Source organism: Ochotona curzoniae, unplaced genomic scaffold (assembly GCF_017591425.1).
Source record: "Ochotona curzoniae isolate NIBS_2020 unplaced genomic scaffold, NIBS_Ocur_1.0 patch433, whole genome shotgun sequence".
Lineage (NCBI taxonomy): Eukaryota > Metazoa > Chordata > Mammalia > Lagomorpha > Ochotonidae > Ochotona > Ochotona curzoniae.
Window position 1 is genome coordinate 702,986 of NW_024467010.1, and position 14,618 is coordinate 717,603.

Sequence of the window (14,618 nt, forward strand, 5' to 3'; positions counted from 1 at the left end):
GCCCTGTGCTCTGCACTTTGGGGGAGCGGTCTGGCTGGAGATTGTGGGGTGGCCCTGTGCTCTGCACTTTGGGGGAGCGGTCTGGCTGGAGACTGTGGGGTGGCCTTGTGCTCTGCACTTTGGGGGGCTGGGGCTGGGGACTGCGGGGTGGCCCTGTGCTCTGTATTCCCGGGGGGGGCGGTCTGGCTGGAGACTGTGGGGTGGCCCTGTGCTCTGCACTTTGGGGGGCTGGGGCTGGGGACTGCGGGGTGGCCCTGTGCTCTGTATTCCCGGGGGGGGCGGTCTGGCTGGAGACTGTGGGGTGGCCCTGTGCTCTGCACTTTGGGGGGCTGGGGCTGGGGACTGCGGGGTGGCCCTGTGCTCTGCACTCCCGGGGGCGGTCAGGCTGGGGACTGTGGGGTGAAGGCTACTGCTGGCCTTCCCTGTGTGGTCGTCTGCCTCGTGTAGGTGTCCCGGGTCCAGCATGGGTGGCAGCAGGGGCTTGGGGGGATCTGAGACTGTCCTGAGCTGGACATTCCCCACACCTTTCCCAGCAGGAAGCATGCACTCTGAAGTCTTCCCCAACGCTCAGCCTCAGCCACCACCCCAGGCCTCCTGAGGGTCAGTGCCAGCAGCTCGTCCGAGGCTAGGTTTGTGTTGACAGGGACATAAATAAAAAGCACCCTGGGACCGGGTGGGGGTGGGGCGGGGCAGGCCTGGGTGCCTCAGAGAGCAGCCAGCAGCACTGTGAGGCCCAGCAGGGCTGTATGGGCCACCAGGCAGGGCGCCAAGTTCTGGTCCACGGGCTGCTGGCCCCGGGGGTCTCCTCTCTGGCCCCCCAACCTCCCCGATTGGAACTGCAGGTCTGGGATGATCTGGTGGATCCAGTGCTGGTGGGCGGTGACCCGCATGTAGACACCCGGGCGGTTCCGGCGGGCACAGCCTTCACCCCAGCTGATCACCCCAGCCTGTAGCCACGCCTGGCCCACGAGGCACACAAGGGGTCCTCCTGAGTCACCCTGTGGGGAGGAGGACGAGGAACAGAGGCACCTTCAGAGCAGCTGGAGCCCAGGCAGCCCTGTACCCTGCCCAGCCCTCCTGCTCACCACAGTGAGGGTGCTGGGGGCACCCACCCCACCAGGTGACAGGCAGATCCTGGCACCCATGCGCATGGCCAGACCCATTACCTTGCAGGCGTCTCTCTTGCCCTCTGCAAAACCAGCACAGAGCATGTCCTCCTTGATGGTCTTGGGCTGGAAACCGGCCACGGCATCCTTGCTGTACAACAGGTTGCACCACGGTGTGTCCATGATGGGCACCTTGAGCTTCTGGAGCACCCGGGGACTGGGCAGGCGGTCTGGGGAGTGGCAGCAACCTGCAGCTCAGCCCGGTGGCCATGGAGCACTCCCCCAAGGCCGTGCCCACATGGACAGGAAGCAGTGGGGTCAAGGCTGCCCTCTTCCTTGCTGCCCCTGCCCTTACCTTGCTCACTGGGGCTGCCCCAGCCGGTGACCCAGCAGCTCATGCCCGCCTCAAAGACAACTGAGGAGTCGGGCACGCACACAGGGAGGATGTAGTTGGTGAAGGTCATTGGCTCTTCCAGCTGCACCAGGGCCAAGTCAGCACTGGAGGCCATGCCCTCGTACAGCGGGTTGCTCTCCACCCGCCTTACCCGGGCATAGCTGGAGTGCGGCCCTGGCTGCACAAGCTGCCGCGCACCCAGCAGGACCCGGTAGAGGGACGTCTCGGAGGTGCTGATGGGAGAGGGCTAGTGTGAGGGGCCTGCCCTGTGCAGGAGAGTAGGGCCACCCCATGCCCACCTTGGTGCACGCCCATGAGAGAACCAGCCCTGGGGCTTGCAAAGCCACATGGCCCACCTTCGGGTCTCAGCCTCTTATCTGTAACTTGGACAATAAGGGTCCCCTGATGGGCCTGTAGAGAGGGCTGAAGGCCAGAACCGGGGTGTGAAAGTGAGGTATGTGGGACCACCACGGAGCTTCTACTTAAGCCGTGGTGGGCAGCCTCAGAGGGGGCCTCATCTGGGAACAGCCGTGCAGCTGCTGCTGGGGCGGGGGAAGGGCCTGGCTGTGGCTGGCAGGTCAGAATTGCCAGGGGAGGTTCTGGCCGGGCAAGCTGCCAGCTGTTGCCTGCCCAGCAGGCACTGTCCACAGTGCTGACTCACTTGGTGAAGCAGTGCGCAGCTGTGAGGACCCACTGCTCCGAGATGAGGCTGCCTCCACAGAAGTGGCTCCCATTGCGCTGGATGCTGACCTGCCAGGGCCATTCGCCCTCCAGGGCATCCTGGCCGCCCACCATCCTGTTGAGCATCCTGGGGTGTCCACAAGCTGGAGGAACATGGCAAGGTTTGCACTGAGGCCTGGGTCCATGCTGCTAATTCCAGCCCCAGCCCCTCCCACTGCCTTACAGGACCCAGTGCTCATGGGACAGGTAGCTGCATGTCAGTCCCCTCCAAGAGAGAAGGTCACCCACCTAATCGGCCCTGCCTGTCACTCTTCCTGACCTTCCCCTCCTCGTGACCCTCTGCTGCAGCCTAGCCTCATGCACAGTGTCCTGGCTGCCCTGGGCCAGTCTGGGCCAGGTGTGGAGCTTACCTCTTGAGGCTCTGGATCCCCGAGTCCCTGGAAGGAAGGAGAAGGGCTGACGGGGGGACCACGCTGAAGCCGAGAGCTGCTTCTCCCCATCCAGCCCTTGAGGGGTTCAGCAGGGACAGTCACGGGGTTGTGGCAGCAGAGGCCAGCACTCCCATGCCTGGCTCTGCGGTGGCTACAGCCAGGACCATCTGCAAGAACCTGCTGTGGAGCTTGGGGCAGTCTGCTTCGTCCCTGGCCCTGCGGGGCCCCTGCTTCCCACCCTCCATGTGTCCTTGGCTGGAAGCCTTCTGGGAGCTGACTGGAGGGCCAGGATGAGCTATGCCTCACTGTGGAGTCTGGGGACCCCAAGACTCTGCTACAGGATACACAGGTGTAGGACAGCTCCCTAAAGCCACCTGGAGGGAGGACATGAAGAGGGACCTGCTGGGTGGAAACGTAGAAGGTCCACCAGCTACCTTGCCAGGAAGGGGCCAGGCAGGTGGGCAGGGAGAAACAAAGCTTGGCTGGGCATGACGGTAAAAGGAGGCCTCCTCGGGTTTGGGTGCGGGCTCCTCACCTGGCTTGGTGTCCCCCAGGCCAGTGAGGCACTTGAGGCCTCGGACTGCTTGCCAAGCGCAGCCCCTGTTCTCATATGCTCCACACACTACCTACCGCGCATGGCACACAGCACCTCCGTGGTACAGACCACATCCGTGTCCCACAACACCCTCTCCTCCCAGCGTGGGCAGATCCAGACAGAATCCTAACCAGAATGCGGTCTCTGCTGGGACATCCTAGGGGAGATGTCCCCATGGAGCCTCCTGCTTGTCCCCTGGGGGCTGCGTGGAGCCCTGCAGCCCAAGGTTGGAACCCACGGTCGGGGTGTGCACGGGGACAGTGCACGTGGGGAGGAGGTGAGCACAGTGGGGCTTGGGGCAGACATCCTGTGAGCGCTGGACACCACTGCCGAGTGTGTCAGGGCCCTGTGTCCCTCATGTGGCAGTGGCCATGATCCTGGGACCCGTGGGGCAGCAGCAGCCTTGTGTCTCATGGGAGTCCAGCTGTTGCTAGCCAGGCAGGCCTTGTTGGGGACCTGCTTGCCCTGAGCTGGAGAATGAGGAAGCTGGCCCAGCCCTGGGAGGTAAGCTGAGGACAGGGAAGTGCTGTGGCTACCAGGCTAGCCGGGCTGGCCCAGGAATGTGGGAAGGTGTCCCCAGCAGAGGGCAGCCACCCTGCAGGTGGGGCCCCTGGCATCTCCTGTACCTGCAGCCTTCACCCCCACTCTGCTGGGGCTCCTAGCTCAGATGGTCCAGGGGTCTGAAGCCCCATTTCTATATCTACTGAGGAGGAAGAAAGCGATGAGGGGCCTGCACCCCAGCCAGGCTGTGCTGCCCAAGGACGGATGGGGTGCTTCTGCCTGGGGCTCATCCCAGCCTGCCTGTGTGGGAACCCCAGCACCAGCATCCGGGATCAGGGTTCAAGGCATGGGCAGTTACCAGCCTCCCAACTGCCTCCTGCCCTCGTCCCCATACCCCCACCTCACTCACCCAGTCCCAGCAGCAGCAGCAGCAGCAGCATGGCCCGGGACAGCCTCATGCCCATGGGCCTTACTGGGGGCACTGGGGGCTGTAGTGGCAGTGGCGGCTCTGGCAGCGCAGGGAGGGTGTGGGCTCCATGAAGTGGGGTTTTATCCTGGAGGTGGGTGTCGGCTCAGCTATGCAGCTCAACCTGTTGGCCCGGCCGACCCAGCTCCTTTCCATTGGGAAGGAGGCACCCCAACTCCTCAGTGACCTGGCCCTGAACCTCTGAACCTCCACACTACTGCCATGGGATCCTCAGGCTCATGGCGGCCCAGCATGATGTCCAGCATCCGCATGCCTGTTGACCACTCACTCTGGGTTAGCACCTGCCAATGCCTTGCAGGGCCTGAAGCCCTGGACTTGAAGTCAGGACACTGAGCGGGCAAGGGGCGCGTCCAGGCTGTGCCCTCTGTCTGCCATGCCGGGTCCTGGTTCCAGGATGTGCCGCTGTGAGAGAAAGTTACTTGGGGCAAAACAGTCAGAGTTTGTGGCTGGGTGGCCTCGTTGAGGACTCTCCATTCCCTCCTGGCTCCGCAGTGGGCTCTGGGCAGGGTCTTTCCAGCCTGTCCCTAAGCAACAGCCTGGGGAAGGGCATTTGGATGGTAAACCAGCAGCAGTGGGGAACTCCCCAGCCCTCTGAAACACATTTAAAAAAAAGTGGGGGACTGGCATGATAGCGCAACTGGCTGATCCACCACCTACAAGCAAAAGCATCCCTTGTGAGTGCCAGCTTGTGTCCTGGCAGCCCCACTGCCCATCCAGCTCCCTGCCTGTGGCCTGGGAAAGCAGTCGAGGACAGCCCAGGGCATTGGACCCTGCACCCGTGTGGGAGACCTGGAGGAAGCTCCTGGCTCCTGGCTTCAGACCAGCTCAGCTCCGGCCGTTGCGGCCACTTGGGGAGTGAACCTCTCTATCTCCTCTCAGTAAATTTACCTTTCCAAAAAAAAAATAATGTTAAAATATTAAAATTTTTTGAAGGAAAAAATTTCAGGACATGTGCCCAGGGAGACTTGGTTGCCCCTTGAAATGGGCAAGGACTGGTCAGGAAGGCTGTGGGACCCGAGGACGGACAGCCATATCCCAGCAGCTCAGGGCGCAAGCCGGGCTCTGCGCTCCGGCCGCGGCCAGCTGCCATCCCACCCGACAAGGGAGACGCATTCCTGCCCACAGGCTGCATTTGCACAAATGAATCAAAACCTGACAAAGAGGCCCCGCCTGGGGTCAGCCCTCCATACACGAGTGTCCGAGTCCTGCTGCCCCACTTCCAGACCCACACGCCGTGGTGAGGCCAACGTCCAGCACCTCACGGGCTCCTTCCCAGAGCAGGTTGCAGATGACAGCCTTTCTGCGCCAGAGGGGACAGCCCAGGGGAGGCTGCTGCCCAGCGGCGGGACCGGGACCTCAGCTCAGAGTGGAGCAGGGAGTCCGGCGCTGCACCTCAGGAACACCCCGTTTAGGGGACACTGGGACCTCGACGCCGACAGCGGGACCTTCTTCCCACCGGACCCGGCACCAAGACCAGCAGGTGGGGAATGCTGGACGTGGTGGGGACTGGAGGGACCGGCCACGTGCACCGGGCGCAAGGCAAATGGGGCGCCGTTCCTCGTGCCGCCACCGGGGGGCGACAGACACAAGGCAATACTCGCGGGGGTGGGGCCGGGGAACCCCAGGCCCAGCTTTGCGCCAAAACAATGAGCCCCTTTTCCTTTTTTTCTTTTTTTATTAAAGATTTATTTATTTTTATTGTAAAGTCAGATATAGAGAGGAGAGACAGGAAGATCTTTGATGATTCACTCCCCAAGTGACTGCAATGGTCAGAGCTGAGCCAATCTGAAGCCAGGAGCTCTTCTGGGTCTCCCATGTGGGTGCAGGGCCCCAAGGCTTTGGGCTGTCCTCTGTTGCTTTCCCAGGCCACAAGCAGGGAGCTGGATGGGAAGTGGAGTTGCCGGGATTAGAACCGGTGACCATATAAGATCCAGGTGCATTCAAGGCGAGGACTTCAGCCGCTAGGACACCGCGCCAGGCCCTTTCTCCTTTTGTTTTAGGCATTTTCCGGCAAGGGGCCATGGCAGGGGGCCTAAGGGTGCAGGGCGACACCCCGAACCCCAACTCAGGCCTCAGGACCCAGATACTGCACAGGCGCACCCCGGAGCCGGCGCAAGCTCCTGCCAGGCAGCCTCTGCAGCCAGAAGTGGGCCCTGTGGGCCTCCCGCATCCCTTGGTCGCACAGTGAGGTGACGTCCACCAGCAGCGAGTGTAGACTGACTCAGGGAGGGTTGGTTCATGACCCGGCGATCAGCTCGAGTCGCCCATCCTCACCCTAGAGCGGAGCTGCCTCCCAGGTTACCTGGGGCCACTGGCCATGCGGGCGCAGCCTGCAAAGAGGGAGGAATCCAGGACCCCACACCACCCAGGACCCCACACTCCTGGATACCACACCACCCAGGACCCCACACTGCCCACGACCCCACACCGCCCAGGACCCCACACCGCCCATGATCCCACACTGCTCGGACCCCACACTGCCTGGACCCCACACCGCCCATGATCCCACACCGCCCATGATCCCACACTGCCCGAACCCACACTGCCCGGACCCCACACTGCCTGGACCCCACAACGCCCAGGACCCCACACTGCCCGGACCCCACACCGCCCGGACCCCACACCGCCCATGATCCCACACTGCCCAGGACCCCACACCGCCCATGATCCCACATCACCCAGAACCCCACACTCCGGGACCCCACACCACCCATGATCCCACACTGCCCGGACCCCACGCCACCCAGGACCCCACACCGCCCATGATCCCACACTGCCCAGGACCCCACACTGCCCGGACCTGACACTGCCCAGGACCTGTGTACCCTTGCGAGGGCGTGGCCAACATTGCCCCCTCCCTGTTATCCTCCAGTCTGGCTGCCTCACAGCAACTGGGAACCGAGTAGGGCGCCCTGCAGAGTTGCCAGGGTGGGGTGTCCAGTGTGCGGTGAGCCCTTCCATGGAGTCACCGAGTGAGGATCACGTGAAATTAGGATTAAAAAATGATCCGTCAGAGTCCACACTTTGGATTAGGCCACTGTCTGTGGCACCAGCATCCCGCGTGGCCACTGGCTCGTGTCCCGGCAGCTCCACTTCCCTTCCAGCTCCCTGCTTATGGCCTGGAAAGCAGTGGAGGACAGCCCAAAGCCTTGGGACCCTGCACCCACATGGGAGACCTGGAAGAGGCTCCTGGCTCCTGGCTTGGGCCTGACCCAGATGGGCTGTTTCAGAGGTGTGCTTGGGTCCGAGGGGGTGCTGGTCCTGGTGTCAGGCTGTTGCTTTCTGGGATGAGTCATCATGTGATGGGGTTCCCCAATGGGCGCACCCAGAACCCCTTGAGGGTTTCCTGTATCTGGGGAGGGGGAATGAGAGCAGATCAGGTACTGGGGTCTGGCAAAGGGGCGCTTACACAATCTCCAAATTGTGAGAAGTTACTCTTCCTCTCGCATGGGAAGGGGGTTCTGTGAAGGCTGCCGGCCATGGACTTGTCCCCGCGCTGCCTTGGTGCAGTGGTAGGGACACCCACTTGGGCACATGACAGCTGGAGATGTCTCAAATGGCCACCTGCTATCATCCCACAGGGGCACCAATTTGAGTCCCAGCTGTCCCACTTCTGGTCCAGCTCCCCGCCAATGTGACTGGGGAAGCTGGGCAGGGTGGCCAGCTTCTGGCTCCATGCACCCCGTGAGAGACTTGAATGGAGTTGTGGCCCACGCTTTCTCTCCCTCTGACTTTGAGAGGGTTTGGTGTCTGGTTCCTGGACAGCACTCTGGGGAGGGGAGGTGGGTGCTGATACCCCAGGGCTGCTTGCACTTGTGGCTGCAGTCACTGGGGCATCAGCAGGTAGTGCTGCTTCTGAGTTAGAAAACCCTGGATCCCCAAAAGCAAGTCCCAGCCGGCTCCCAGATGGCTGTGTCCCTGTTTTCAGCTCGCCCCACCTGCCAGCTCCACGTGCCTGAGCCTGCAGCCCAAACTTGGGGAGCCCAGGGCTCGGCTGCCCTAAAGCCCTCTGCCGGCATGAGCAGTTGCTCATTGCCCTGGAGGGACGTGGAGGACGTGGCCAGCCTGCACAAGAGGCTTGGGACGGTCCCTGGGCTGCCTCACCCACAAGGCTTGACTTGGCTGCCTGATGTGCCTCAGGCTGGGCCACAGAGCCAAGCCCCCCAGGTGGCCAGAGCCAGCTCCAGCTGCGCGCACCCCTGGACCCCACTTGTGGCCCCCTAGATGTGGCCACTGTGTGTGTCAGCCACTCCCCACCCCCCCACCGCCGCCTCATGACCCTCAGACACCTAGGGCAGGGGGCAGCCGGGCCGTGACCTCTGCTCCAGCGCTTCTGGTCCTGTCCCCTTGATGAGTCACTGTTGAGTCACAGAGAGCAAGAGCTGCCCGGGCCAGCGCGGCATCCAGGGAGCAAGCTGGGCTGCCTTCCGCCTGCCGCCTCCCTAGCCGCTCTTCCCAGCAAGCAGCCCCGGCCCTGCGGCTGCGCTTCCCTCCAAAGGCCTCTCCCTGCTTCCGGGTGGCAGAGCAGCACTCAACTGCAGACTCTGTGAGGCATTGAGCGGTCACCCAGGAAACCTTGGGCAGCAGAGGATGCCCGCTGGCCATGTGGGCATATGGCTGTGGGCTGTGGTATCTGCCAGGCTCCTCCGTGGTCGAAACGGCTTGACCGTGCAAGAGCGTCGGTGGGTGTCAGTCACCCACAGCTGCCCTAGTTCTGCAGGCCAGCCCCAGGCCAGCACCAACGCGTGCCATTACCACCCCATGCCACAGGGCAGGTCATTGTGCAGACCACGCCAAGGGGGTGACAGTTCCCTGCCCCAGAGAGGAGGCCAGACCCCAGCAGGCAGGCCAAGGCCTGGGCAGCCCAGGGCTGCTGCTGTGGGGCTGCCCACTCACTCGCCCACCCACCTGCACTACATGATGGTTTTCCAGAAGAGCCACAGGGGTCAGTGGGCCAGTGTCCAGCCTGTTCCTCCGAGGGGAAGCCCCGAGCATGGTCACGGAGGACGGGACATTCTGGGCGACCAGGAGGGGCCAGGCAGTTGCAGGTGGGAAGACGAGGCAGGCCCTTTGCATCTGGCCAGCTGGGCCAGGGGAGGGGGTGGGAAGGGGTCCCTCAGAGGAGGGGGGCACCCAATCTTTCTTGGCGGGCAGGTTGTTGGCTGCAGTGGAGCCCCCCAGGAAGCGTGCTTGGGTCTGTGTCCTAGCCTGCAGCTTTTCACTATTGGGAGGCAGTGGAAGTACCAAGTGCTTGGCTGGCCAGCCAGCAACCTGCCTGGAGCCCCAGGCTCCTGGTTTTGGTCTGGCCTGGTCCCAGCTGCTGTGGCTCTTAAGGGAGTGAACCAATAGATGGAAGAACTCTCTATTTCTGTGCCCTTCAAAGAAATAAAGATAAATTGTGTTTTCATAAAGATGACACAAAGATTGACTCCCCAGGATGACAAGAACTGAGCCTGGGAGGGACCTGGGGCAGCCCCACTTCAAGTCCCCCCATCACCCGGAGCCTGCAAGAGGCTTTTCCCTTTCCCCCAGGTTGTGGCGAAAGAGGATGCCACAAATACCTTTCTAGCCATTTCCTCCGCCGCTCTGTCTCTGACAGACGGAGAGCCTCCATCCACCGGTCACTGAGCAGGACAGCCAGCACCGGGAGCCCAGAACAGGACTCAGACCTCCCATGGGGGTGGCTGCGGCCTAAGCACGTGGGTCATGGCCACCGCCTCCCGGGGCCAGGTACGCATGGGCACCGAGACAGGAAGCAGGCATGTGACTGCCAGGCCATGCCTCACGTGGGTTGTTTGCCCTGCCGGCTGCCACGCCCAGCTCTGTGCCCTCTGACCCGCGGCCTCAGCCTCACCACCTGCCTTGGTCTCCACTGGGAACCTCGTGTGGGAGACTGCCCCGGTGCTGTCCGACCCTGGGTCTCCCCTGCTGTGAGTGTGTCTGTTTTGACAAGTCTGCATGTTAGATATAAACATGTTCACAGCAAGAGGGGCTGGAAGCCTCGGGGACCCCACTGCACCCCCTCCCGATCCAGGAACTCAGCAGAGGCCTTGGCCCTCCCCCACCTCCCCAGCGCCTAAGCCTGGTCACTCTCACGTGTCTGGCTTGTAGCCAGGGACCTGCCATTCACCGACTTGTGCTCAGTCCCTGCCGACGTCCAGGTCTTGCTTGGGTCTCAGCCCCTCCCTCCAGCTGTAGCTCTCGCTGGGACCACATGGCCTGCTGGATCCCGCAGGCCACTTGGATTTCAGCAGGATCTTAGCCAGTGGGCAGCGCAGTGGGGCCGAAAACGCACGTACTGTTTCCACCCCGAACCTCAGCCCTGGACTGGTGCTCAGCTCTGGCTGGGGCCTCATGGGCCCTAAAAGCGTGCCAGCAGCCTGCCCCATGGCTGAGCCACGTCATGGTCCTGCCTGTGTGCATGTGGACAGGGCCCAGGACTGGGATGGCAGGCCCAGGACATGGGGTGGGGGTGGAGGGAGGCCCTGGCAGGCTGCACGAGCCTGCTGTGTGGGGTCCCTCATAGACATGGTGGGGCACCTGCTCAATCAGGCAGGAGTCTCTGGAGCCAGGCCTGGGGCCCCTCACCAGGGCTCGGCAGGAACCTGGGGCTCCCTCAGGCTCCTCCTGGCCTCTGCATCTTGTGCAGGGAACATCTCAGTGTGCAGGCCTGGCCCTCAGGTCCCAGGAAGTGGGGCTCAGGAACATGGAGGGGGCTGTACCGGGCTTGACCCGGGAACTCCTACCCTCCTCTGCCCTCCCTCGGGCAGCTGGGTCATCAGTCCTCAGCAAAAGCGTGGTGCACAGTAGGTGCCCATTAAACAAGTGAGCAGAAGCTGCCAGCAGCGTCAGTGTCCAGCAGAAGGGGCTAGGAAGCACGAGGGCCCCTCAGCAGGGCCACCTGCGTGGACATCTCCTGCCTCTGGGGGGAAGGATCTGTTACAGACCCCTGCGGACTGAGAGGCAGGCCCAGGCAGGCCCGGACGGCCGGGTGTGGGGAGGCTCAAAGACTCCATCCTCCCTGTGGACAGGCTCCCCCTTTCCGTGCCACCTGAGCTGCCATGTGTCCTCCAACAGCCCAAACCCACAGTCGGGCCCGGCATAAGCCAGGCATGAGCCTGGCAGCTGGGACCCGGGGCAGCAATTCACCCTGGGAGGCAGTTCAGCTGCTTCCGGGGTGCTGAGGGGCACGGGCGCTGCCCTCTGCGGCCGCAGCAGGCACTGCAGGTGGAAGGGCTGGTTGGACAGGGACCTGTGGCTATTGGTGAGCTGCCCCAGGTGGGTACTTACTGCTGGCTCACAGCGGGTGATGGTCCAGGTGCCCGGGTTCTGGAGGCCAGGTGAGATGAGGCATCCTGGTGGTGTGCTGTGGAGTCGGGCTGAGCCCCCAGGGACAGCAGGAAGGCCAACAGATCCCTGGGGGCCTGCCAGCCCACTGTGCTACAGCCTACACCCCAGACTCAGGGCGTTCCTAACCCTGGACTTCTAACCTTCCTTTCAACGCTGGGGGCTTCCTCTGGCCTGCATGGTGTCAAGGTCACAGTCTATGTCCACTGCCTGGCCTGCAGAGACCAGGGCCCAGAGACACTCAGCCCCCATAACGGCCCGCTTCCTCCCAGCAGCTCCGCCCCCTCCATGACCCACAGCCTGGGTGGCCTGGACTGCGCCACCCAGGAGACTGGTCTGACAGCATTCCACCTCCCGGGATAAAACCTGAGGCCCCTGCGGGAACCCTGCCACCCTGCCACTGCCCCACCCATCACAGCTGGCACAGCCGGCACAGCCCTCAGGTCCGGGCCCTGGACATTGCCGCCTGGTGGGTCTGCGGTCCCTTCCAGCCATGGTGGTTTCTAGAACTTTCAGAGCCCTAGATGGGGGCTGTCTCAGGATCTTAGCCTCCCTCCTTCTCCTGGCGTCTCGGGGTGAGTCTGGGCAACCTCTACCCCCTCCCCCACCTCAGCCAGAGGAGGGGGACCTGGAGTCAGCCCCTCTCCGCAGGCAGGGGAGCGCTCAGTGCCCACTGGGTGCCAGCGCCCAGCCGTCCTCGGGCCTCGTGACTGTCACCGCACGGCTCCTCCCCTCCCTCTGTCTCCCCTCACCCTTGCTCCAGCAAGGGCAGCTTGGGTCACACGCCTGCTCTGGGGCCACAGGTCACAGAGGAGGGTGCTGCCCAGCCCTGGGGGCAGGGAGCCTCCACTGCCACCCTTACCCCCCAGGAGGAGCACAATGAGGGACTGCTGGGCCTGGTTGGGAGGCAAGGGGACATGAGGCCCCAGTGACCCTGGCTCCAGGAGCGGGGGTGGGAGCTGCAGCGCTGTTGAGGGCACCCTCCTGGCCGCTGGCCTGACTCTCTCCCCTCCCTGTCTGCCCCAGCTACCCTCCCTGCGGCCAGCATCTTTGGTGAGTGGGCACTGGCCCAGCTGCCTGGTGGGGGGCCACGGGTCGGGCCACCTGGATGCAGATCAGAGGGAGGAAGGCAGGAGAGATGGGTCAAGAGCCATGGGGGTGAGGTGGGTGGGCAGGGGCTCAGTCTGCAGGGGGACAGCATGCCACTGCCCCGCCAGAGCCCCCCGCCTGTGGGCAGCCCCAGCAGCTGAGCCGGATCGTGGGCGGCCAGGACAGTGTGGACGCCGAGTGGCCGTGGATCGTGAGCATCCAGAAGAATGGCACCCACCACTGCGCCGGCTCCTTGCTCACCAGCCGCTGGGTGGTCACCGCCGCCCACTGCTTCAAGGGGTATGTGGGGAGCCCGGGCCCTGCCAGGCTCATGGCCCCCATGGAGGCACTGAGAGACCCCTTTCCTTCCAGCCACCTGAGCAAGCCGTTCCTGTTCTCCGTGCTGCTGGGGGCCTGGCAGTTGGGCAGGCCAGGCCCTCGGTCCCAGCAGGTGGGGGTGGCCCGGGTGCTGCCCCACCCCGTGTACTCCTGGAAGGAGGGTGCCCGTGCTGACATCGCACTGGCACGCCTTGAGCGGCCTGTGCTGTTCTCCGAACGAGTCCTGCCCATCTGCTTGCCAGACACCTCGGTCCGCCTCCCCGCAGACACAGACTGCTGGATTGCAGGCTGGGGGAGCATCCGGGAAGGAGGTGGGGCTCACCAGTGGCTGGGGGATGGGCACAGGCTCTAGGCCGGTCCACTGTGGCAGGTGGGAAGTCACGGGAGCCTAGGGAACCGATATGGGGTCATTTTAAGGTGACAAGCTGGAAGTGAAACCTCACTGTCTGGGGGCTCCTGTAGGCCAATGTGGGTAGAGGTGATGGAGAAACAGCCCCTAGATGGCAAGTGGGAACAGACCCCCGGGGGGAAAGGCTGTAGTTGCAGGCAGCGTCGCCAGGAGGCAATGCTGACGTCCCGTGGTCTTCAGGATGGAGGCTTGGAATACACCGGCACACGGGCCAGGCGCGCCGTGTGCTGGAGTGCCAGCATCTCACATGCGGCCTGCTCCTGGCCCATCCAACTCCCTGCCTATATGTTGGGAAAGCAGCAGAGGATGGCCCAAGTGCTTGGGCCTCTGCCTGACCCCGCTGCTTGTTCCCAGTGCCCCTGCCCCACCCGCAGATCCTGCAGAAGCTCAGGGTGCCCATCATCGACTCGGAAGTCTGCAGCCGCCTGTACTGGCGGGGTGCTGGGCAGGGCACCATCACTGAGGACATGCTGTGCGCAGGCTACCTGGAGGGGGAGCGGGATGCATGTCTGGTGAGCAGCCTGGTCCCCGACATCTCCCTCGGGCGAGGAGCCTCCCTCGCCCAGCTGGGCGTAAGGTGTAAGCCTGAAGGGCACAAGCGGCTGAGCTGTGCACCCCTGTGGGGGCATTCATTTCCTTGGGAGGGGTCCCCACTGCCGACGTACCCAGGGCCTACTCCAGCCTCCTGCTGGTGACAAAGTGTGTCCACTGCCTCACGTGGCTCCCTAACCCCTCCTCTCCCACAGGGTGACTCCGGGGGCCCTCTCATGTGCCAGGTGGAGAATGCCTGGGTGCTGGCCGGCATCATCAGCTGGGGAGAGGGCTGTGCGGAGCGCGACCGCCCGGGCGTCTACACCAGCCTCCTTGCACACCGCTCCTGGGTGGAGAGGATTGTGCCGGGCGTGCAGCTCCGCGGGCGCTCGTCCGGGCTGCGTGGAGCGCCAGGCCCGGGCTCCGTGGGCCACTGAGCGGAGCCCTGCTGGAAACACTCCGTCTACCTCTGGGGGCGCCCATGAGCCTTTGGCCACGGCGTGGGGGAGGAGCCTCGCCGGCCCCGCCCCGCGCCAGACCCCGCCCCGGCCCGGCAGGCCTTTGTGCACATAATGCTGATGATTTTTACACTTATTTGTAACCCTGTCCACGTGGCTTATTTATTCCTCCGATTGCAATAAATTATTTATTTCCTCCAATCGCAATAAATTTTTTTTTTCATCTTTATGCCTTTTGGGTCCAGTTAGG

General features: G+C 63.5%; 2 protein-coding genes across 2 annotated transcripts; one reads left to right on the forward strand and one right to left on the reverse strand.

Moving 5' to 3' along the window:
- Positions 1 to 663: 663 nt before the first annotated feature.
- Positions 664 to 4,446, reverse strand: LOC121167879 (serine protease 27-like). The gene is made up of 6 exons (XM_040997582.1): positions 4,374 to 4,446; positions 4,118 to 4,216; positions 2,162 to 2,324; positions 1,462 to 1,733; positions 1,167 to 1,336; positions 664 to 998 (listed from the first exon to the last, which is right to left on the reverse strand). Exons 1-6 carry the CDS (start codon positions 4,444 to 4,446, stop codon positions 705 to 707), a joined length of 1,071 nt encoding a protein of 356 aa, XP_040853516.1. The 3' UTR covers positions 664 to 704.
- An 8,248-nt stretch (positions 4,447 to 12,694) lies between these two features.
- On the forward strand, positions 12,695 to 14,388 carry LOC121167881 (brain-specific serine protease 4-like). Its single transcript, XM_040997583.1, has 5 exons — positions 12,695 to 12,700; positions 12,762 to 12,931; positions 13,004 to 13,281; positions 13,734 to 13,891; positions 14,126 to 14,388. The coding sequence occupies exons 1-5, from the start codon at positions 12,695 to 12,697 to the stop codon at positions 14,345 to 14,347; spliced, it is 834 nt and encodes a 277-aa protein (XP_040853517.1). The 3' UTR covers positions 14,348 to 14,388.
- Positions 14,389 to 14,618: the final 230 nt, after the last annotated feature.